General features: G+C 33.8%; 1 protein-coding gene across 1 annotated transcript in view; it reads left to right on the forward strand.

Moving 5' to 3' along the window:
• Positions 1 to 12,521: 12,521 nt before the first annotated feature.
• The window catches only part of LOC149790601 (uncharacterized), a 400,967-nt gene continuing 386,567 nt past the window's right edge, over positions 12,522 to 26,921 (forward strand). The window contains exons 1-2 of the mRNA XM_089972700.1: positions 12,522 to 12,780; positions 20,305 to 20,398. Coding sequence (XP_089828826.1) covers positions 12,678 to 12,780; positions 20,305 to 20,398 — 197 coding nt within the window. The 5' untranslated portion in view covers positions 12,522 to 12,677. The remainder of the gene's footprint in view (positions 12,781 to 20,304; positions 20,399 to 26,921) is intronic.

Consider the following 26,921-nt stretch of genomic DNA (forward strand, 5'->3'; position numbering starts at 1 on the left):
TTGTTCTGCCCATTTGTGAACTCTAATCGTATATATATCAGACGTTAAATATTATGCATACATTTGGAATTTTATATATATATATATATATATATATATATATATATATATATATATATATATATATATATATATATATATATATATCGCCATCTAGTTATTATTAAGTGCTAGCCGCAGTGCGGGAAGGCGCTACTTTCCCAGTTTTTATTAAACATGTATAAGGATGTATTGTGAGCTTTAGGTCTCACTGGACAGTTATCTGGTGAATTTTCATCCGACAATGACCTATTGCAGAAAAATGAGAATAATTTTACAATGAAGATACAAATAAAAACAAACTAATGATTTTTGTAGAAATCATACATGTGAGATTTTGAGTGCGGCAATCAGGTTAATTCCTACTGTAACTGGTAGCTTTTATACTGAACCAGCACTGCCACCAACCCCTCTTTTTTACGTTCATTTTTGACAGGAAATAGCTATTTTGAATATTTTCCTGTGACAAGGTAACTAAAAGAATCATATGTGCCTTATGCATGAATTATGTTCACTAGTACTATAACAAATCAGCATACTTGTCATCACCCCTCAACCATCTAGATTTTTAGATGTTTACCTCTGTAGCAGACACATGTAAATACGTAAGCCAAGTAGGATGCTCATTTGCAGCCCAAGTTATGCATTTGCTCTCCATTGCTCGTCTAACTGTGACAGGCAGTCACCAAACAAGCCAACCCATTTCCAAGCCTAACTCAAAGTAAATCTCAACCACATTACAGATTTAGCTTATGTGTGAATTTATAAATGCTAGTCTTGTCATAATTAGGTTCATGCCTTCTACCTTAAAATTAGGAGGTGTCAAAATACGAAACTATCCACTGAGACCTTATAATCTGGTTGTGCTGAGAGCCATGATAGTCCCGTACTTATCCACAACTGTATCATAGGCTGTTACAATCTTCAGCATTGGCAGATATGAAATGTAGAAGACCCCTTAACTTCAGAATTTATTTATGCGGAAAAAGTTGTCAAAGTGATTCTTTTGTGAAAATATTTCGACCATGTTTCGTCCAATGTCTTTGGAATTTGTGATACGGTTCTGGACATTTCATTCGAACTTTTTAATGTTTGGTACAGCTGAGTTTCTTTTTCTTGATAAGCTTTCGTACCACATTCCATACTCATTTTACAGAGGAGCAAAAGGCATATCTTGAGACATCGGATTTCGATGTTGTTTTTTTCTCTTTAATGGTCCGGTGCACTTTAGCTTTCTATGTTACACATTTATTCAGGTGTCCAGCCGTTGAATTTGCAATTAGATGCTTATGGATCGTATTCCCTTCCATGGCATACTGTCAGGCATCACAAAACCATGATCTGTCGATACATTAAGGATTCGCTGAAGTTCGTGCTATTGTATCCTCAGCAACATCATAGAATATCTTAGAAAAGATTGTTACTTTTTTCCGTTATCTTTTCAAAATATTCAGCAGTAAATTATTTTGTTTAAGTTTAATCTATGCCCAAATCCATTACGTCTGGAAATACAATTTCTTACGTATCTTGGAAGCTATTCACTAACACATCGGTCGCCACCATGTGCCCAATGGAAAAAGTAAAGGAGAACGAATATATAGTATCTCTAAAGACGAGTATGTTTCTGCCCCATTATATATTTAGGTACACGACTTAACATTATAAATGTAAATATTGTGTTTTGAAACGAAGACTTCTATTTTCTTCCCTCGTTAATTGCTATCTTTACAGCATCAAGGTGTATGGTGTCTGTCAGTGACATGATAAAGGGCATACGTGTATCAAGCTAAAACAGTTTCTCAATTCAGCTGCAAGACTCGTTTTATAAAGACAAGTCTACTGAAAGACTCGTTTATAAAGTCAAGTCATATAACAGACTCGTGTTATAATGTTCAAATGAGTATATATTATGGAAAACAAAAGGAGGAAAATTTATATTTTTACGTTTATCAGAAGTCCAGATAAAAGTATCAATTCAGTTCGAAAAGAAAACCAAATAAATATAGATTCAGTACATGATTATCGTATTGTAGATTTGTAAAATGGAGCCTCATCTAACAAATAGCAGACTAAATGAAATACAAAGTAACCTTGGTGATCAGATTGATATATTCAGACTTTCACTATCTAATGTCCTTAAAGGAAATACAAAATAACTCTAAGAGCCGGATGAAATTTGTTCCCAAAAACTTGGTGAATGGGATGAGTTTTACCTCACAAACAATTTTTTTTTACATGTTTTAAGAATTGTTGTATTGCGCATAACTGATCTTGTGCCAAAATTATGGAATTAAATAAACCTCCAAAGACCTTCATAAAATTAAATTTTGTCATGTACTTCGAAAGAATAAGGATGTTAAAAATCACCTCAAGAATTCCTACAAAATAGTCAAATATCACTAATCTTGAATGATAGTCGCGTGGCTTGGCAACTACAATAACGAAAATGAGGGGGTATTGAACAATCTGTTAAGACTATTATTATTATTCATTGCTGTATCATCATTTATATCGCTTAGCTTTAGGATTAGTTCCTTTCTAAAAAAAATTTTAATCAATCCAAAAAATTTTATTTTTAAAAGTTGTATTTTGTTTTAAGTTGTCGCTATATTTATGAGGTTATCCTAACTGGATGTTCATATAAACAAAGTACAAAAAGCCTCAGCGTAACTTAAACATTTTGTAAAATCATGCTTCTTTTTGGTTTCACCGCTTTGTCGATTGTCTGTGCATAACCTATCCAGATTTACTACTATCAATGCCAAGTTATCTCCCTTGCAATGTGATGTCTCTGGAATCGTCTCTTAAACCTTGTGTATTAATATTTATTTAACTGTTAATGTGATAGCATACTACTTTGTGTAAATCTGATTGGTCCATATAACCCGAGGAAATTAGTACACGATGTTGTAATTATTGACTGACTGCGACCGTTGGGAATTTTTCTTGTCCCGTCATTTGTATGATCTCTAGCCGCCTGTGTACAGCGGTCATACAGCTGTTGTTAAAAAGTAAATTCTAGGACTTTTCCAGACTTTTTCCATACTGGTTTGAAATTTTTCCAGACCTCTTGGGCCTACCGTATGTAGTCGCTCATAAGTCGATTCGACTATAAATTGATCTCCCACACCCTCTCTTTGACCATCCTATAAATCGGGGTGGACGAATCTGTCTGAAGTGTTGGTTTGTTGTCAATGAGTCAGAGGTAAACTTTGGAAAAATATACAAGTCCATGGATAGATGGATATCAACAATAATAACAATTGTAATTTTTAGTGGAACGAATCAAAAATAAGTTCACAACTTACAGTTGGTTCTAATTAAATTTTTCTTGTCCCGTCATTTGTATGATCTTTAGCCACCTGTGTACAGGGGTCATACAGCTGTTGTTAAAAAGTAAATTCTAGGACTTTTCCAGACTTTTTCCATACTGGTTTGAAATTTTTCCAGACCTCTTGGACATACCGTATATAGTCGCTCATACGTCGATTCTACTATAAATTGGTCTCCCACACCCTCTCTTTGACCATCCTATAAATTGGGGTGGACGAATCTGTCTGAAGTGTTGGTTTGTTTTCAATGAGTCAGAGGTAAACTTTGGAAAAATAAACAAGTCCATGGATAGATGGATATCAACAATAATAACAATTGTAATTGTTAGTGGAACGAATCAAAAATAAGTTCACAACTTACAGTTGGTTCTAATTAAATTGTTCTTGTCCCGTCATTTGTATGATCTCTAGCCACCTGTGTACAGGGGTCATACAGCTGTTTTTAAAAAGTAAATTCTAGGACTTTTCCAGACTTTTTCCATACTGGTTTGAAATTTTTCCAGACCTCTTGGACATACCGTATATGGTCGCTCATAAGTCGATTCGACTATAAATTGATCTCCCACACCCTCTCTTTGACCATCCTATAAATTGGGGTGGACGAATCTGTCTGAAGTGTTGGTTTGTTGTCAATGAGTCAGAAGTAAACTTTGGAAAAATAAACAAGTCCATGGATAGATGGATATCAACAATAATAACAATTGTAATTGTTAGTGGAACGTATCAAAAATAAGTTCACAACTTACAGTTGGTTCTAATTAAATCCCTCCAAATATATCACGATTGATATGTTAAGTTTATATATAACATGAATCCATTAATTTTACTGGACTAAGAAATTCACCCGTTCAGTAATCAATTGTCAACCAAACATAAAGCTAACTTTGTCATTTTTCGGTCACTGGTAATTCTCTGTTAAATTGTTTGAAAAATTAACCACAAGAGAGTGCCTATAACTTGAATTAATATTCGGTGCGTAGGCGGTTTAACTATATAAATAATCCACAATATACTTAGTTTTTCAGTTCTTGTAATTTACAACTAACCATCTCTTAAAGAGACTTTAGTTCAGCATCCTTTTCTTTGGCATCCCTCCTCGTTGCATTTCACTTGGAAATGAACGAAAGCTGCCCATTTGCATCTGTCTTCTCTGCAAACTCATCAACTGATTTCATTAAACTTTCTGTATTTACCTCTAATCTTCTCTTCTGAGCTTTAATGTCATCCATTACTGCTCCCTTCCTGTCATCAGTCTTTTTTCCTTCACTCTTTTCGTCTTTGAGAAATGATTGATAGCGTTGTCTAGATGATGAGGCAGAGATCAGCATCTCTTTCATAGGACGCTGTGACGTACTGTTGCTAAGAGATAACTCTGTTGTAAAGAACACAAGTATACAGACCATTTTAAACAGCTCTTGTACAAGTAGCGTTGATCCTGTCTGTTGAGTTTTGAAATACCATTGCTATTCTCCCACTACCATCTACGTAATTAACCCTATTAGCTGGGATACGTGCTTTGACATATTGCATAAACTAACTAGCAAAGCGTAGATAGAGAGCTTAAGAATATAATTACTTTTACGGTTACTTTACAACAAAAGGACAAGTAAACGGCAAAGTACCCAATGGTATTTTCAACATAATGGAAACGTAGTTTGAAATGCGTTGTAATATATCGCTGTACTGTGCGTTGTAATGAAATCATGAGCATAAAGTAATAAATGCATGTTCTCTATCTGCGAGAACTGCTAATCGCGTGCTTTTCATGGCAAGTATTACAGTTGGGCACTGGTCTCATAGTAATTTCCGAACATCGAAACTCTTTGTTGAAACTGGTAACTTTATTGTATAGATGTCAAACATTCATCAGTTTTATAGATAAACTTCAAGACGACATTCATACAAAAAGTAAGGATCAAACGTTTGATATCTGATGCATTCCGTGTGACTATTCCTTGGTCACGTATAACGGTCTGCACGAGGAAAGTAAAGAAACATATCTTTATCAACGAATTTTTTTGTCTCCAGATAATCCATCATTCGCCTTACTGGCGACTCTCTCATACTTTATCCAATACAAGCTTAACTTTCAAGAATAACGTCAAATTGGCCGGAAAACAAAAGTTTGTCTCAGACAACGGGTTCGCAGAGAAGGTAAGCTACACACCTGTAAATTAACGGTTGTCTAATAAAAAATGATGTTTCATGCGTGTGTCTGCATTCATGATATTTTTTTCTTTCAAATATTAACAAATAATTCATATGCCTCTGTGTGTGTGTGTGTGTGTGTGTGTGTGTGTGTGTGTCCTATTCGATCAAAATGAATTGATCAAGTACATTTAATACCCGGTTCAAAACGGCATTCCCAGATTTGTGAATATTTTTAAAAGATTAAGAGTTATTAAAGTCTTAGATCCCTTTGATCACGTTTACTAACAAGCCATGACGGTAAAGTAGCTTGCAATCAACGAAACTAGGTTTGTATATATCTTCAGATGGATGAAAGTCATTACTTTATACGTTCAGCATGTTGGAGTGGAGTGGATTATCTATTGCAAAAAGTTAATCATGTTGGAGTGGAGTGGAGCATCAATTGCAATAAGGTTTGACCTTCGTAGTAATTACTGAAACATACGGCTTTCAAAGCAAATACATTTAAAATTTCCACCATTTTTCTTTCTCTAAATATGTGGGATTCATCGATAACATATACCTATCCTAATTTATGGCTGTCTTGTGAAAACAGCGCGCGCGTGCGTGTGTGTTTTTAAATTTTCTTATAGAATCATATTTTCGAATAAGAAGTTATATGATGTTTTTTTTTGTACATCTGCATTTAAAGATGGTGGTATATTGCTTATGTACTTTGTGAGCAAGTGTTTATCTATGGGTGATGGTGGGGGTTGTTCTTAATTATGGTGCCACATGCGCTTTTCAAATGTCATTTGTTTGCCGCCCCCACCCCCCGAAAATAACAGAACAGACATTCCTTAAAAAGATCCTCTTTACTTCCCATTAAAATACAAAGGTAAATTCAGTTCTTGGCCCATTACAAGTACACTGGTATAAATCTAATAGGCAAGTATGAAATGTAAGTATCAAGACCTCGCCACGAGCCCCTTTCTTGACTGTGATGATATTAGTGCACTAATTACCATACATAGATGACCAGTGTATGGATTTACTAGCAGTTGATTTTATTGCCACACTCCTGTCCTATATAACCTTTCTTGCTCTGGTCACATATGTGAGAGTGTGATTTAACAATGTTGCGGCGGGGGGGGGGGGGGGGGGTGAGCGGGTGGTCGAGTGGTCTAAAGCGCTCACCGTTCTGGATCATTGCCATCTCACCCATATGTGCGTGGGTTCGATACTCATGCTCGGATAACGTGGATACGTGAGAAAACCCGCCAGTAGCTTATCGTAGATCATTGGTTCTTCCTACACCGGTTATACTGGCCACCATGTATGTCCTATCTTGTGCTAAAAATGGCGTTAAACACTACAACAACAACAACAACAACATTCAACAATGTTTCAGTCATATCGATATGATGTCATTAGTGTGACAGTTTATAGCGATGTCCAGCACTGGGGCATCATGCCGTAGACATGTAGCATGATGTCCTACCTAGTCAACTTATGCTGATGGCAGGCCGACCAGTCCTAAAGCTAACCTTTTAATGCTGAGCGCCAAGGGAGGAAGCTGCTTTTACCATTTTTTATAAGTGTTTGGTATGACTCTGTCGGGGTTCGAACCCGCGAACTCACGCATCCGACGCGGACGCTCTAACCACTTATACACATATATAGTTTACATAAAAATGGGTAATAGTTTCACTAAACGAACGATCTTACAACTCGATGATCTTAAACAAAGGAACAGAATGAGGAAAACGAATAGGTTTAGTACGTTTCAACAGATTATTTGATTCCCAAGAATATCAAGTGAAAAGTTTAAATGAACTTACAGTAAACTGCGCTTAATCCGAAAAAATAGTAATCACAAGTTCAAAATATAGGGCGTTTTGAATGAATGACAGTATTAAATATGCTGACTGCCAATAGTCTTGGATGGGCTGATGTACAAACAGTCTTGATGTGTCACAATAATATAATCTTTGAATAAAGTCACAATAATCCTAAATTATTGTTGTAGTCCAAAAGTCAGTAAGGACTTTGTAATTCCAATGAATATTTAACATAAATAAAACCTCTCAATTTTGACATTGAATTCATCAAAAATATTAATTTCATTCCACTAGCAAGATCTCAAAATAAGAATGAATGAATTTGATGTAAACATCCTTGGTATTAAATCCTTGACAAAATAAAAGTAAATAATGTAATCTATACAGAAAAATCGGATATTTTAAATAGTATATTCTCTTACTATAAAGACTGATATACCTTACAAAGCATCGATCATAACGCAATTGAAAACTACCTGATAAACATTGAGTGTGAGATGGTACCAACAGAACACAAAGACATCTCGGACGAAGAAATCACGAGAAATATCGCTACACGTACGAAAAAGAAATCACCAGGGAAAGACGGGCTCAACGCGGAATTCTACCAAACATTCCACGGTGAACTAACGCCGATCCTGAATGCTTTATACAATAATATTTTTAAAGCAAAAAACATGTCTAAATCAACGAGGGAAGGGATTATTAAAATTGTTTACAAAGGGAAAGGGGATTATAAACTTTTAAGCAGGATACTAACAAAAAGAGTAAAGGGTGGGTTAAGTAAAATAATTAATGCAAATCAAACCTGTGGGGGGAAAGGGAGAGACATTCAAAACAATATTTTAAATATTAAAAATATAATAGTCTATATTAATGAAACAGGTATGCAGGGTGCTATGGTACTCTTCCACCAAGAAAAAGCCTTTGACCGATTAGAACACAAATATATACAGAAAGTATTAGAAAAATTTGGTTTCTGATCAAATTTCCGAAAGTGGACTGAAATCCTATACACAGGAATAACCTCATGTGTACAGATAAATGGAAAATGCACGAAAGAATTTGACATACAACGATCCGTGAGGCAAGGTTGCCCACTATTAATGTTATTATACGTAATAGCAATCGAAATTCTAAGTCACAATATACGCAACAACCAAGAAATACAAGGTATCCAAATACCAAATCTGAAAGAGGAATTTAATATGCTCCTAAGTCACAAAATATGCAACAACCAAGAAAAACAAGGTATCCAAATACCAAATATAAAAGAGAAATTTAAAATGCTCCTAAGTCACAAAATACGCAACAACCAAGAAATACAAGGTATCCAAATACCAAATCTAAAAGAGGAATTTAAAATGCTTTAGCATGCTGATGACTGTACAAACTTTATAAGAGATGCAATATTCCTATAAATATCTAAAGAAAGAATTTGAACATTTCGGGAAAGAATAAGGCTCAAAAATCAACCATGACAAGACCAAAAGCTTGAAAATAGGCAACTGGAGAGGGAACCACCCCGGGTTCACTCACCAGCTACTGAGAGATACAGTGAAAGCTCTAGGGGTATTTTGGGGGTGGGGGGGTGGAGATACTATAGAAAACTACAAAAATATAATCAATAGAATAAGAGAAAATGTGAAAATATGGGCCCTAACGCCACTGTGCATCATGGAGCGGGCCCAAGTGGCAAATATTAATTGTATTCAGATATTAATTATACAATTAGATCAATATACATGGAAAATAAAATTCTGAATAAGTTGGATTTGGAAATAAAAAGCTACATATGGAATTCCAAAACCCGTTATATTATTATAACAACTCTGCATAGAGCACAAAGTAGGGGAGTTGGGGGTTGGAACTGCCAAGCCCACTACTGCCATACCCACAATACTAAAAATGTAACTAATATAATAAATATATTTAAATAAGTACAACCCGAACCTAAGACAGCGTGGGAGGAACTATATATATATATATATATATATATATATATATATATATATATATATATATATATATATATATATATATATATATATATATATATATATATATATATATATCAAGCAGAATTATGGACATTGGATACAGGAAAACATATGATTGGATAAGAGAGGATGTAACGAAAAGAATAAGATGTAGAGTAGAACAAGACAACTGGGGGGTGGGGGTAAACTGGGGAAAAAAACTTGGAAAAATTGGGAGAAAATAAGATATGTCAAAATTCAAAACGTAATTTTTCAATATATGCACAACGCCTGGCTTACAGGCGAAGAGGCTGTCAGACGTCGTATGATCAGAACAATTCCGAAATGCCCTTTATGTAAAGTTGCCAATTTCACAAGACTCCATACGATCGCCCAGTGCGACAAAACAAAGCAACAACAACAACAAAGAAAATAAGATATTGCTAATTATGGAAATATGTAAAAAGTACAAGTATCACAGAAACAGTATTTTATATCTAGATGTAAATTTTGAAAATAAAGTGGTTTTAAAAATAATTGACTACATTACAACTGCTTTGCTATCTTGTGGTCAAGTAATAAAAATAATTAAATAACGGTTTTTGTTTTCTTTTATCTATTCCGCATTAAGGATCCTCTTTTTAACAATAAGTCTACTTTTCAAGGTTGTGTGTCTTGGCCAGGGAGAGAGGAGATGCTGTAGGGGCTTCGGTATAACGTCCAACTAGGGGCGAGTAGCGTCAAATACGGGCTTGAGCCTGGCTTTCATCTCTAACCTCACAGTACCAATATACGAAACCAAACTATTGCAGACTATTTAGAGAAAACAATAAAATCTAACCAACAACGCAATACTAAGTAGCTGTTTGCACTAAATAATACTAATAAAGCACCGATACAGTATTCTGTCCTTGGCATTCTTTTCTAACGAAGGGATACAGGGAACCTCCATGTGGGAGAAGTATGACGCACAGACGCCGAAGGGCTATGTCACATGGCGCTACGCGAAGTGAAAAGGCCTTCGGAAGAGCCTTAGAAAACCCCACATGTTTGGAAATGGACAAACAGAACGTACTAACTTTTAGGGACTAACCCCAAAATAATACCCTTTTGGAACTTTTATATCTTTAATGATAAACGAGACGGCTAAAATCCCGCAAATGAGGGATGCATAAACGAATAAAGAAAATGCGGTTTCTTACTCGGGATTAGCCTTCACAGCAATTAAGATGCAAAGAGAAAACGACAAACTATGATCATACATGTGAAACAATATAATCTTTTTCTTTTATAAACCTTGAAATACACCGTTTTCTCTACAAAATTCAAAACTTTAAATAAAAACAAAAATAAATTATTCAAAATTTTGGACAATTTATAAGTAAAAAAAAAATGTAAATGATAAGACAACTGGGATATAATTTGACTGAGACTGCCGTCACTACATCAAAAATATCGCATACACACAATATATAGCAAAACACATATAGAACACACAGGACTCAGGAGATGGTTGGCGCAGATCACAAAAAACGGGGGAAGGAACTCCGACACTGGGGACAAAGTCCACAATCGGACGAACAACTCTTTAGATAACACATGGGGAAAAAATAATAGCCCCCCAAAAATGTTAGTAGATAACTAAATTTTTGATCGAAATTCTTTTGCTAAAATAAGACAGACATACATACTTTCGGGGGCAACATACACACATAAAACACCTCTTGTTTTGGGAAAATGAGGTGGGGGGGGGACATCTGTCTGGTGCCCCCCCCCCCCCAGCAAATAAACTTTACAAACATCAGGTAGATCATGGTTTTTCCGAGAGACAACGTGGAATACATGAGAAAGCCTGCCTGTAGCTTCTCGTGGGTTGGTGGTTCTTCCTCCACCAGTTACACTGGCCACCATGTATGGCCTATCTTGTGCTGAAAATGGCATTAAACCCTAAAACAAAAACAACAATAACAACAATGGTTCAGTCATATCACTATGATGTCTGAAGTGTGGTAAGTTATAGTGTCGTCTAGCAAGTGGGCAGCATGCCGAAGACATGTAGCATCATGCCCTACCTAGTCACATTATGCTGATAACAGGCCGACCAGTCCTAACACTAACCTCTTAATGCTGAGTGCCAAAGGAGGAAGCTGATAGTACCATTTTTATAAGTGTTTGGTATGACTCTGTCGGGGTTCGAACCCGCGAACTCCCGCATTCGACGCGGACGCTAAAACCATTTAGACGCTCTAACCACTAACAACTAGCGATTCACTCACATATGCTGAACTTCACATGCAAATTTTGAAAGAAGTTACCTTTTTTAGAAAAGCAAGATACCACACATGGGGGGGGGGGGGCGGTAGAGCTTGCTTGCTGACCCATCCGCCTCGCCAAATACCAAGATTGTATTTCCACATTACTGACGAAAAACAAATAGTGTATATCTTATAATAATAATAATAATAATAATGATAATTAATAATAATAATAATAATAATAATAATAATAATAATAATAATAATAATAATAGCTTGTAGCGATGAACGCCAATTGAAAAGGCACCGATGTTTACATTATCGTAAATCTCCTACTTCAAGCAGTTTGACAATGTGAATAACTTCAAGGAATGTAGCCGTCACAAATTATATTTCATTTTCCATTTGGGCCCGGCCAGCGGTTGTTTAAAATTTATTCTATATAGGTAATGTATTTGCTTCTAATATATCAAGATTTAATTACCTGAGGTTCTAATAAGGTATGAGCATAAGGTTATGAACAACTCTTGAAATAAAGTTTTTTTTTTTCTACTCAAGTTTTATTTACTTAATGCAAACTACTTTTTATTTCTGTTTCTACAGATGCTCAACATATTCAGCAATAAATGAACTGTTAAATGTTATTGTAGAAATTCTGGCAGTAAAAATTTCCCCTTGAAGCCTCTTGTCTGACCACTTTGTTGATTTGTCGCTAAGTAACGGAAACGTCATTGAATTTTTAGGAAGAACGCAGACTAATGCCGAATGAAAAATTACTGACTGGTTTTATACTCTAATACAAAGTTAAAATAATTATTGCTGCTTAATGAAAACCAACCTGCACAATAGTAAACAGGAAGTAGAACCTGACCATTGATATACGTAAGAGAGCATTTCGACTGAAGCAGCAATAGAGACATTTTGATATTGAACTTGTGTACAAAACATCAGATAACAAGGAAATAAGAGATTACCATTATAATGGTCAATGAAGATGTAACTTAGTGACTTATTTCGCATACTGAGCTGGACTCAGGGGCAAGACGACCTTTACTTATTTTCATTTTGTTATAGTGTTCTCTTATTGTTCGTGAAATTGTCATGTTTCGTGCAGCGGGCTTACCGTTATTCATGCATAGAACATTTGCAAGCAGGATAGTTCTTTTGTACGCAATATGCTGGACATATACTTCATTAGTAGAAGGTAAGTTTTCTGCCTGAAGAATTACCCCTTGGGTTACACCAACAAGCACCCCTCAGGCCAAATAAAAAGTATATGTGATTATGGTTACCCGACTGACCTTTTTTTTCTCCCCGCCGGTCCCATATGTTTTTGTGAGAAGAAAAAAAATTTGGAAGAAAAAATTAAGAAAAGGATGTAAGTCAAATTTATAATGAAACTTACGCTTATTTTCTAATTTATGCATCAATTAAGTCCCTCTGGATAAAAACAAAAGCAGAAGAGATAATATTTTGTATCAACCTACACACCATATTTTTTGTAAATGCAGCAATAACCATACATATTGTTTTGACATCTCTAATTCCCACTGTGTCAGTCAGTCTCTCTCTCTCTCTTGAACACACATGCACACAAAAATCACACACATGCTTCTTGTCGAAGATGCAGAGTTCAAAGCATGTAACATCACTTTATTACTTTAGAGCTGTGTATTCATACAATAAAACATTGTTTTTACACGTTTATAAATTCATCAATCACGTTCCTTGTGAAACACAACCCATGACTTTTGATAACTTACAGGGGAAGAAAGAAGTTTACTTATTTTATGCCTTAATTAGATCTAGTAATAAATTAAGAAAAATAGTAGAATGCATTTGTATAATTCACATTATACTTTCTTGAATAGTCTAGGTTTTAACAATATTAAAAAATAGAAAATAGTTTCTAAATGTGATTTTTTACCATAGTATGATTGTATTAGGAATTGCTAGTTGCACTAAAATACATGTTGGTAGGTATATAAAAAAATTGTCTTAAAAAATTTTGAGTTTATCAACAAAAAAGTAAAAAATTAACTAGTTGTACATGGAGTAACAGATATCCTCATATCATTAATGTCATATCGTTCATTTTATTCTGAACGTGTTTTTCTTACATGGCAATCAAGATACTGTTGTCTTTCTTGGCTTTTGCTCAAAATTCCTGCCTTTTCTGAACTTTTTTCCACAAATTCACCCCACCACTCCACCCATTGGTACCAGGAAAAGGTTAGATGCTATATTGTGGATCTGCACATACAACACAGCTAACATACTCCATTGCAAGAAAATTATACCAGCAGTGTTTGTGGACAAGTTGTGATGAAAAGAACTTCCATTAGTTTTTACACTTAAGAAAATTCTCCTGAATGTACCAGAGAAAAAATTAGTATTAACCACATTACACAGTTATTCAATACACATTACACAGTTATTCAATACACATTACACAGTTATTCAATACACATTACACAGTTATTCAATACACATATATAGCCTTCAGTAAAGATCTCAAATTAGTGGGGAGGGGGGAGTTGGAGTGAAAGTCAGAAAGATAAATATACTGATGTATGTGGACAATGATGTTTTGAAAAGTATAACCTCTTAAATTTAATATAAGACATCTAGAAGTTGCTCTTCCTTTCTCTCTGATATGCCAATGTGATTGCCATGTCGAATTTATCAATGTCTTGTACTTTTGCTGAAGCACAGGGATATAACAGTTCTTCAAATAGTTTCGGTGAAAGACAGTGACTAGCTTAATTTTCGAAATTCCTTTTGTTAAATAATTTTTCAACAAATTGCTTTGAGAATTGGTAAGAAAAGGAAAATCAAATTTTAAATATTATTATGGATTTATACATTTCTGGCTGATAAAGAGTCAGTAATATCCAACAGCTGATGCAAGATATGAGATGAGTTAAATTCTTTGAATTCAACAAATCAAGAATTTTCTCCAAAAATGAGACAGAGCAAAGAAAGAAAAACAAATAGTGCTGAAGAAGTAAATGCATGGCAGATGGACATAGATAAAGACTAACACAGGGGTGTTGGTGGCAAAGACATTTGAGGTATTTGGGCAGTTACCGACAGAAGACAGGAAAATATAGTTTTGTTTTGGTACAAATTAAAATGTGAAACATATTAATATGTAAATGTGAATTGATAATATGACCATCAAGTCTTGAACACACGTAATCATTTATGGCACTGTGATTACCTTTCTTTCCCTCATTCTGTTCGAACTCGGGTACTAGACACTGATAAATTCAACATGGTAATCACAATGGTATCTCAGAGAGAAAGGAACAATAACTTCTAGATGTCCTTTGTGAACACTCAACTCTGAATTTTATTGTAGGACATTAATTCATTATGTCATGTATGAATGATAGAAAAATAACATTCAGTCTTTTTATCATTATCATGCTTAGTTTAGTGAAATTCACTCAGCATAAACAGGTTTTTATGATCCATACTTTTCTTTTTACTTTGTATCTTATTAAAGTACAACTGTAGAAGAGGAGTTATAAATGTCATCTTGATATAAAGAAAAAAACTGTGTTTGGGATGATTATGTTTTAATACATAAAATTTAATAGGTTATACCTTTCAAAAGAATTTTGTCTGCAGTCTAAGAACCAGTCAATTTTAGTTAGTATAGTTTGGTTGTTATTTGTTTGCCTGCTGCATGATTTGAAACAAATTTAAACTCTTCAAATTCAAAAATATGCAGAAGGGTTCCTGGACCATGTGATAAAATGAACCTTCCAGTAGTCTTAATGGGCAGTTGGAGAACAAATAATATTTTTAACAATGATCTGAAGATTTATTCTAATTTCAACTTTAAATTTCAAAATAAGATTTTTGGATATTGTTCTGTTGTTGACATGGGGAAATCTTAGCTGTTCATTTCAGGCTAGTTGAGCCATGGGAGAGGGTTCATTGAATCTGGTAGCTCATGCATGCCCATGTAATAATTGAAGTCAACTGATATTATTTTGGGGAAAATGTTCAATATTAACAAATGCATTCAATACAAAGACATGCAGATAGCACTAAAACAATGATAGAAATATGCTGATGCGACAGGGTGCATGTGGATGGGTTAACTGTTAATAGATATGATGTCATCAACATGGAATTTTATTTGGGTACTGTGTGCTGTGTTTAATTTGAACATTTTGGAATGCTGATGTTAGAGAAGTGGTCAAGGAACAAAAAGAAATAATTATAATATATTAATGTTTTGGTTACTATGTAAAATACTTGGACTGCACAACATCAAGAAAAACATGCAAGTTCCAGTTAGTAGTGGTATTGTATTTATTCCAAAAAGATAATGTTTTTATGACTTTATTTTGGACAATCTAAAAGAAAAGATTATTCAATATTGACATTTTTTTGGGCATACTTTAGAAACATTTATCGTTAGGTGATGAATGATTTTTGAAAAGATTCACACTTAGAGAACTGAAACCATGTACATGTTTTATGTTGGTTTTTTTTAGGTTCCTCCTTCAGAGACCAATAGCAAGCACCCAATATAAGAATCATGTGAATTTTAGGAATTTTCTTCAGAAAAATATTGTCCCCAAAATTTCCAAAATAACTTTGATCTAACCTGCTTGGTTGATTTGTGCATAATGGCATATGAACACTTAAATGACTAGGCAAGTGATAGAATGAATGCTGTGTCTGCTGACCAGCATGAACTGGTTTGGTCAGTTGATCAGAATTTGAATCATCAACCTATAGAATGTGTGTCCAGCATGATGACACTTCAACTCGTCTGCCCCCAACCCTAATCACCATATTAAATACCTGTATTAAATGACAAATAATTGAGATCTATATATTTTGTTAAAATAAGAACATTGCTAATACAGCACTCCGTAAGGTCCTTCATTATAACACCATTCCTTTCCAATGTATGCTTGGTCATGTGTCCAAATTTTATTCTGTAGTAATCAATTAAATAGTGTGTTTGATTAAAAGCTGGTCTCACTATAGGATGGTATCCCTTATAGCTCCCATGGCAAGTGTTAAAATTAGTGAGTGCTATGTTTAGATAGATTCAGTTTAGACTTGCCTAACCACCTCAGTGTAATAATTTCCGACCTAAGCATTAGATTATTTCTTAAGTCAAGTGTTGTTGTAAATAAAATCACACCCTTATAAAAGACAATCCTTTATACTTGTTTAGATTTGACATGTTTTAAAGAGGTGTGTATAAATGAAAAGTTTGGTTTGATCATATTCTTGTCAGCATACAGTATACAAGTACATGTATGATAAAGACCAGGTCCCCAGTTTTGGTAAAAATCTCAATTTTTCTCTCAACTCATTCTTTTAAGAATACAAGTACATGTATGATACAGACCAGGTCCCCAGTTTTGGTAAAAATCTCAATTTTTCTCACAACTCATTCTTTTAAGAATACAAGTACATGTATGGCACAGACCAGGTCCCCAGTTTTTGGTAAAAATCTCAATTTTTCTCTCAACTCATTCTTTTAAGAATACAAGTACATGTATGATACAGACCAGGTCCCCAGTTTTGGTAGAAATCTCAATTTTTCTCTCAACTCATTCTTTTTAAGAATACAAATATTGACATGTGTTTCAATCTTATAAAGATGATTTAGAATCCTTTCTATGTCCACCATGGACAAAAATATTGACATTGTCTGAAGTATCCTAAACATGGTAAAATTTTGTGAAACTGGGTCAAGGCCCAATAATCTTGAAACTTGCATGGTCACTCATACTAACTCAGTTTGTTATGTCAATAATGAACATGTTTATTAACCTGACAAAACATGAAGAGTTTATACCTTTATTATTGCTAGATAGATATATTTTTTGCTGTTGTTACAATAGGATTCAGATTGACAATATTATTATCTTGTGAATACAAGGCTGGATTGATAAACTATTACACAGTACATGAATATTGGCCTTAATTTGATACACTTTTACACATTACATGTTTATGTGCTTTAATTTGATAAACATGCACAATACATGCATATTGGCCCTAATTGGATAAACTTTTACAGAATATGTATTTATTGACCTTAATTGATAAGCTAACAGTACTTCTTAGTTTTGTTATACTTTGCTTGTATTCATAAGAAGGCACCTTTATCTGGTGTTATATATATATATATATATATATATATATATATATATATATATATATATAGTATGTATGTTTTCCTCTCTCTTTCTCTCTGGAAGCTCATTAACATAGAAAAATGAAATATAGTAGGCATGTTTGTTTGCAGATTTAAATTACCATATTTGATTTCTGTGCAACTAGAGCAATTTCTCCATTAATTTTTTTTTCTGAATTTTTTTCTTCACTTTTTTGAGTTGAAGTATTTTAATTCAAAAGCTTGTTAGGATGATTGTGTAAAAACCTCTTGACATTAACAAATACAATTTGATGGGTATGTTTAGTTGCCTTTGTGAATGAACCAGTAAAGTTTTAATGAAACTAAAGGATTTGATATATTTTAACAACAAAAAGAACTCTTTGGATTTTATCTTTATTGCCTGCATTATGGGGACATAAGCACAAACACAAATACAGTTTTTGTTTACTTATGTTACCTTTGAAGTGCAATATTAGGGGCCATCCATTTAGTATGTATGCAAAAATCTGGCAAAGCTTGTCCCCCCTCCCTGTACACATGCATACTTTATTACACCCTCTTGCATACGTACGCTTGATGCCCCCCCCCCCGAAAAAAAATCTGTAGAAGGGCCTATATTTACTATATTTAATTCACACAGAAATCATCTAGGATTAATAACATTAACATGTTTAATAAAATAGATAGTCCACTGATGTTGAATGTCTGACTGCATCAAAGAAATAAGCTGAGTAACTTTATAAAGTTTGTCTAGTGTCTGCTAAAATTCAAATGCCTACTGAACCCAGTCGAACAGGTTACATATTAGACAAATTATTATCAATGTTCACACCCACCCCCCATTTCCTATGCATACGTTCATTATCATTAGATACCCACCCACCCACCCTGCATACACAAGTATAATACATTCGGGTTAACACACCCCTCCATGCGTACATACTAAATGGACAGCCCTTAAGAGTTTTTCTTGTTAAGGATATTTTGGTTCTTATGCAAAAAATAACCCACAGATCCATGGGGGTTAAATTGGACCATCATAGCAAAAACCCTAAATCTTTTTCTAGTAACAAATACTTGTTCTAGATGGGTCCTACTGCAAACAATATGGACCCTAAAGTAATACACATTTGCTTGATGTGTCAGCACATCAGGGTCTTTGCTGTATGTTTTATTGATTACTCCCAGAAAATAGGTAGAACCAGATCTGCTGGGATATTATTTGGTGGCAGATCTTGCTTTATGCAATTTTCTGTTGAATCTGATTTATAAGCAAGTACATACGGTACATTTGTTGCAATTGTATTGAATTATACCACCATATCAGCTCACAGTCTACCACATGCATGTGCAGCTTCCTCCAGGACACAGACTGGATGAGTGATTTTTTTAAAGCTGCACCCTATGATATAAATAAGCAGATGAAACCAGATCAGGGGACAGATCCAGGACACAGACTGGATGAGTGATTTTTAAAGCTGTACCCTATGATATAAATAAGCAGCTGAAACCAGATCAGGGGACAGATCCAGGACACATAATAGATGAGTGATTTTTAATGCTGCACCCAATGATATAAATAAGCAGATTAACGGGCCAGATCCAGCACACAGGTTGCACATACCTGATTTCTACCAGGACCTTTTTTGAGGGTTACTGTGGACCAGTATTGGAAATTGCCACTTTAACAATGTAGAATGTCATATGGGTCATATAGGCATTTGACACTGATTTACTTCAGGAATGGGTGTCAATTTTGTGTTTATGCATACAAATAAAGGATCATTATTCAGTTTATATCATTGCTTATTAATCTATATTCGTTTAAAAATCATAATATAAACTAGAAATGTGCCAAGAAATGCATGCAATATGACAAATCATTGTGTTAAATTATGTTATTATTTATAAACTTGGTGAAGCAGTGTAAACCAGATTGAATGTCACATCTTATGATGTCACAATGAAAGTGTTACATATTGGAAAAAAATTGTACTACCCAGCATTAGTATGTACTACCCAGCATTAGTATGTTCTACCCAGCATTAGTATGTACTACCCAGCATTAGTATGTACTACCCAGAATTAGTATGTACTACCCAGCATTAGTATGTACTACCCAGCATTAATATGTTTAGACCTGAAGACCTCTAGTCAGTTTCTGACCTTGTTGAATATCTGACTGCCATTATAAAAATTAAAAGCAATGAATAATTTATATCTGGGAGTTTTGTGATAACTACCTAGGTACATATCATATAGCAATTGGGAATGAATAGACTCTGCTTAAACTAGAACAGTATTCAATTTTAGAACGACAATTATTACTTTATTTAAGATCTGTAAATGCACCTGCTGGTACATGACCAGGTTGACTCACATTTTAAGAACTGAGTACTGAACATCTTATTTCTTGTTGTCAGTTTGCTCTCATTTTTGACTCAATGATTGGTTCAGAGTCTGTTCCATACGACATTTTAAAATAAAGCCAAACAATGATTAGATAAGTTTCTTCTTTGACAGATCAGGAGGAAACAAATCAGTTTTATTTTTGTTTGATTTCAGGGCAGTGTAATTGTGCAACAGACTGTGCTAATAGCTGTCTAGCAGGGACATATTTCGCTAACTCGTCATGTGTCACATGTCCACAAGGTTCCTAGTAAGTATGATGTTAGTTCACATGCTTTGGAAGTTCTGTTTCCATAGTATAAAAATGGTTAATTTTCAGAATATTCTCCCCACAAAAATTCATATATATATATATATATATATATATATATATATATATATATATATAATAAACTGACTATGAACAGTACAAAACTAGTATCTATCACTAGTATCTATCTAGCCTAAGTGCTTTCAACTCTTAACGAGTCTTTTTCAAAAGCACATACAAAAAATAGACAAGAAAAACAAATAAAGGAGACAAACCTTTGTCTTTATAAAACTTTGACTTGTTGCGGATGCTTAAAGATATTTATATTGACCTCAAAATTGATGAGCCATAGCGTCATCTGTTATTTTATGTCAATTTATGTATGTGTAATTATATCCAGGTCATTTCATTGTTGTAGTTGTAATTATAGGTTATTGGGTGACGAATAAGCAACTTTAGAGAATTATTGAAAAGAGAACATGGCAGCTGCAAAAATGATTTGTATTATATATATATATATATATATATATATATATATATATATATATATATATATATATATATATATATATATATATATTTGTGTGTGTGTGTCTGGCTGTATATCTGTATAAAATTGTTTCTTTTCAGTTTTTTTCACCTTGATATTCTGACCGTTGTTTAATATAGTGACCTGTGGATAGTGTAATGCTGTGTTATTGTTACCATATTGGACGTAAGATCCAAATATGATTCTTACAGCATTCAGCACGACGTCCACACATGATTGTTACATATTTGACATAGCACACACACACACATGATTGTTACATATTTAACATGAATGTGATTGTTACCATATTTGGAATAGCTCCCACACATACAATGAACTCACATCCAGCTTTTAGGCCAAAGCGTGCATAAAGATAGTCACTTAAACTTGGATATGTTTTGAGGGATTTGTCTGATGAATATCACAGAACTATCCATTATGATTGCTTGGTCCATTATTACTGCTTAACTTTGTTGTTTAAATCAGTCTTTCAAATAAACACAGCCAAACACAGATCTTACATTTGTTTCTGTTTTTAGAGGGGAGTCTGACCATATTACCTGGGAGAATTAACCTCTAGAATGAAATTTACCAGCAGGTGCTAGTTCATCTGTTATGTGACTACATGATATGTTGACAGTGTGTATGATATTTTTGGTGTGTGTTGTTATGTGACTACATGATATGTTGACAGTGTGCTTGACATTTATGGTGTGTGTTGTTATGTGACTACATGATATGTTGACAGTGTGTATGACATTTTTGGTGTGTGTTGTTATGTGACTACATGATATGTTGACAGTGTGTATGACATTTTTGGTATGTGTTGTTTTGTGACTACATGATATGTTGACAGTGTGGATGACATTTGGTGTGTGTTGTTATGCATTTATTTATGAATAGCATAATATATCAAGGAATTTACCCAAATTATAAAGGTCATAGTGTAAAGGTTTACAGGTCATAGTGCAAGTATTATATTAATACTTTATAATTATGTACACTGGTATTATAGTGGTTAGAATATCTGCCTTGGATGCAGGAGATCGCAGGTTCAAAACCTGGACAAGTCATACCAAAGACTTATAAAAATGGTACTAGCAGCTGCCTTACTAGGCACTCAGCATCAAGAGGTTAGTAGTTAGGACTGGTCGGCCTGGTGTAAGGATAAAATGACCAGGTGGGACATGATGCTACATGTCTGTGGCATGATGCCTCAGTGTTAGACATTACTATAAACTGTCACACTACATCATGGTGTTATGACTGAAAAATTGTTTAAGCTACATTAAAAATCCAAAACAGACATTATATTGAATATGACACAGTTAGATACAATGATATTATATAGAATATGATACAATTAGATGCACTGCTATTATATTGAATATAAGATAGTTAGATGCATTGGTATATTGAATATAATGCCACTATATACATTGGTATTATACTGATTATAATACAACTAAATGCACTGTTATTATATTGAATATAATATGACTATATACATTGGTATTATATTGAATATAATATGACTATATACATTGGTATTATATTGAATATAATATGACTATATACAATGGTATTATATTGAATATAATATAAATATATACATTGGCATTATATTGAATATAATATAAATATATACATTGGTATTATATTGAATATAATATGACTATATACATTGGCATTATATTGAATATAATATAAATATATACATTGGTATTATATTGAATATAATATGACTATATACATTGGTATAATATCAAAATATGTCATGATACACTGGTATTATACTGAGTATAATACAATTAAATATGCTGGTACACTATTCAATATGATATAATTAGAATCACTGTTATTGTCTAGAATATGAAATAATTTGACACACTGGTATTATATTGAACACAATGTTAGGTTTTAAAACTATGGGAACCGATAGAAGCTTTCCATATCTCAAACTAAGTACTGGCAAATACTTCCATTGCCTTTGCTCTCCATGCAAATTGATGTATACAGCAACCCTGCAGTATATTTGATTTGTTTTCTGAAATACATTTTAAATATGTTCCCACTTTCACATGTATTTATTGGTTTAAAAATTGCTGATAAGATCAGAACTCCAGATATTACCTACATGATTGGATAAATGTTTATAGCAGGGACATGGGCCTTAGATTTGCTTGTTGGTAGCAGGGATTTGGGCCTTAGATTTGCTTGTTGGTAACAGGGACATGGGCCTTAGATTTGCTTGTTGGTAGCAGGGATTTGGGCCTTAGATTTGCTTGTTGGTAACAGGGACATGGGCCTTAGATTTGCTTGTTGGTAGCAGGGATTTGGGCCTTAGATTTGCTTGTTGGTAACAGGGACATGGGCCTTAGATTTGCTTGTTGGTAGCAGGGACTTGGGCCTTATATTTGCTTGCTGGTAGCAGGGACTTGGGCCTTAGATTTGCTTGTAGGTGGCAGGGACTTGGACCTTAGATTTGCTTGTTGGTAGCAGGAACTTGGACTTTCGATTTGCTTGTTTCCTTATGACTGGCACTAAATGCATATTCACAGCTTTTTTAAAAATTCAGTTAATTCCATTCATTTAATTTGGATATTAATTTTCATTGATTTATAAAGAAACTGGTTTTAATAGGTCCTTGAATTAATTGTGTGTATGTGACTGGAATGTGTGTTATTAAGAGAAAAATGCTCTTTTGAGTCTTGAAGTAAACGTGTATGTGTGTGTGTGTGTTGGATTTTTAACGTAGCTTTAACAATTTTCCAGTCATGCCGCTACAATGTCTGCAGTGTGACAGTTTATAGTGATATCTAGCACTGGGGCATCATGGTGCAGACATGTAGCATAATGTTCCACCCAGTCACATTATCCTGATGCCAGGCCAACCAGTCCTAACACTAACTTCTTAATGCTGAGTGCCAAGCGAGGTAGCTGTTAGTACCATTTTTGTAAGTCTTTGGAATGACTCGACCGGGGATCGAACCCACGACCTCCTGCATCCAAGTAAACATGAAATTCCTGATAATTTATACGGCACAAAAAGATGTACACTAAACATATGAATCAGCAGTAATCATTAAAAAGTTTAAAGAAAAATATTGTTGACATTTGTTATTTTCATTAAATTTTTCCATTAATATCTAGATTCAGACTGCACTTTTAGTAATCCATAATCCATAATAACAGTATTCAGTAATCCATAATAACAGTATTCAGTAACCCATAATCCATAATAACAGTATTCAGTAATCCATAATCCATAATAACAGTATTCAGTAACCCATAATAACAGTATTCAGTAATCCATAATCCATAATAACAGTATTCAGTAACCCATAATCCATAATAACAGTATTCAGTAATCCATAATAACAGTATTCAGTAACCCGTAATCCATAATAACAGTATTCAGTAATCCGTAATCCATAACAACTGTATTCAGTAACCCATAATCCATAATAATAGTATTCAGTAATCCACAATCCATAATAACACTATTCAGTAATCTATAATCCATAATAACAGTATTCAGTAACCCATAATCCATAATAAGAGTATTCAGTAATCCATAATCCATAATAACAGCATTCAGTAATCCATAATCCATAATAACACTATTCAGTAATCCATAATCCATAATAACAGTATTCAGTAATCCATAATCCATAATAACAGTATTCAGTAATCCACAATCCATAATAACAGTATTCAGTAATCCATAGTCCATAATAATAGTATTCAGTAATCCACAATCCATAATAACAGTATTCAGTAATCCATAGTTTATAATAATAGTATTCAGTAACCCATAATCCATAATAACAGTATTCAGTAATCCATAATCCATAATAACAGTATTCAGTAACCCATAATCCATAATAACAGTATTCAGTAACCCATATTCCATAATAACAGCATTCAGTAACCCATATTCCATAATAACAGTATTCAGTAACCCATATTCCATAATAACAGCATTCAGTAACCCATATTCCATAATAGCAGCATTCAGTAATCCATAATCCATAATAACAGTATTCAGTAACCCACAATTCATGTTATATTTGTGTATACGAGTCCACAATCCATCTTTTCACTCATTTTTCCCCTTCAGTATCCTAGTCCATATTCTGCTTATCATGCCTGAAGGTTGCAATCTTAATCCAAATTATGCTTATCAAGCCTGAAAGGTACAAGCTTAATTGGTATTATGCTTATCAAGTCTGAAGCATAAAATCTGTATCTATGCTATGCTTATCATGTCTGAAGGGTAAAATCTTAATTAATCCATGTTATGCTTATCAAGTTTGAAGGGTAAAATCTTAATTAATCCATGTTATGCTTATCAAGTTTGAAGGGTAAAATCTTAATTAATCCATGTTATGCTTATCAAGTTTGAAAGGTAAAATCTTAATTAATCCATAATATGCTTATCAAGCATGAAAGGTACAATCTTAATTAATCCATACTATGCTTTTCTAGTTTGAAGGGCAAAATCTTATCCTAAATATGCTTATCAAGTCTAACAGGTACTGTGCTATCAAGTCTGAAGGGTAAAATCTTAATTGGTACTGTGCTGTGCTTATCAAGTCTGAAGAGTAAAATCTTACTCAGTACTCTGCTTATCAAGCCTGAATGGAAAAATATTAAGAAGGAGGATGTTTTCAACTTGGAGAGTTGATGCTGTTGAGAAGCTCACATGACTTTATTTAACTTTGCCATCTTTAAATTTATCTCAGAAGTTTACAAGAAGATTTAAAAGATAGGTCTGAATTTTAGCTGTTGAATGTGAATTTTCCAGTGAGACCTAATATAGGGGGTCAGCTGTGATTTGCATTGAAGAAGTAAAATGAGACAACCACCACATTTTGACCCTAAGTGCGTAATACACAGGCATTCAGTATCTAGTTAAATACTCCACTGCTTTTACAGACATAATTAGCCCTATTGTGCCCTTTGTCAGAAGTTTGTGTACCATAGTTTTAAGCCTATTGCACCTGTGACAAGAACAGTGTACTGTTATTGTATGCCAAAATCGTGATTTTTTAAATATGGGCTGGTCAGAATTGTTAGTAGTAGTTAGTAATAGAGGGCTGTACAATTTTCATGTTCAGAAGCCCAGGACAGAGCATAAATGTTGCCAGATTGATAATTAGGTTATACCTTAATGATAATTAGGCAGTACCTTACTGATAATTAGGGAGATACTGAATAAAGTTTTATTTTTTATCAGTGTGTACAATAACAAACAAACAATCTCGCATGAAGTTCAGTTTCAAAAATGCCTGTCTGGTTGGACATGTGGAAAATTTTACAGGACAGCTAAAACATTGATGTTTTTGCCCATGATTTGATAGTAAAAATGAAGAAAATTATCTTTTTGTTTAGTATCATAGAAATGTCAATTATAAGCAAGTTTTAAAAAAAGTTCAGTTATTTATATTTTGAAGCACATTGCCCTGATATTAACTAAGTTCAATTATTTATATTTTGAAGTACATTGTGCCCTGATATTAACTAAGTTTAAAAGCAGTATGCAAACTATAACATTTTTCTCATGAATTATTATAAAGTCAGATTTGAAGACCGTTTGAAAATGTTGAAACTGACATTTTTTTAGAAGATTTTGAAATGGAGGTGTATGCCTGCTTTATGCATGTACTCTAACAATGTACCTTAATAACCATTTTTTTGCAAATAAAGCAAAAACAAACTTAAATATAGATATTACCCATCAGTAATTTTGGGAATCATTTTGATTATAAAACAGTTCTAGTTCATTTTAAAAAAATGAATTTGGTTAAATGTATATAACAGCACTTAAAACTTTTGTTGGCTATGCTATGAAGAGAAAATGTGACCTAGGTGCATTTCCCAAAGGACTCTAAGGCATCTGACTTAGGCTGTCATTGGTAGGTGTCAAACTCATGACACTTGGATTACAAGTCCAGTGCTCTGCCAATGGAGCTAATGAGCACCATG

This window comes from Sinohyriopsis cumingii, chromosome 10 (genome assembly GCF_028554795.1).
Source record: "Sinohyriopsis cumingii isolate HCF-2022 chromosome 10, ASM2855479v2, whole genome shotgun sequence".
Classification (NCBI taxonomy): Eukaryota; Metazoa; Mollusca; class Bivalvia; order Unionida; family Unionidae; genus Sinohyriopsis; species Sinohyriopsis cumingii.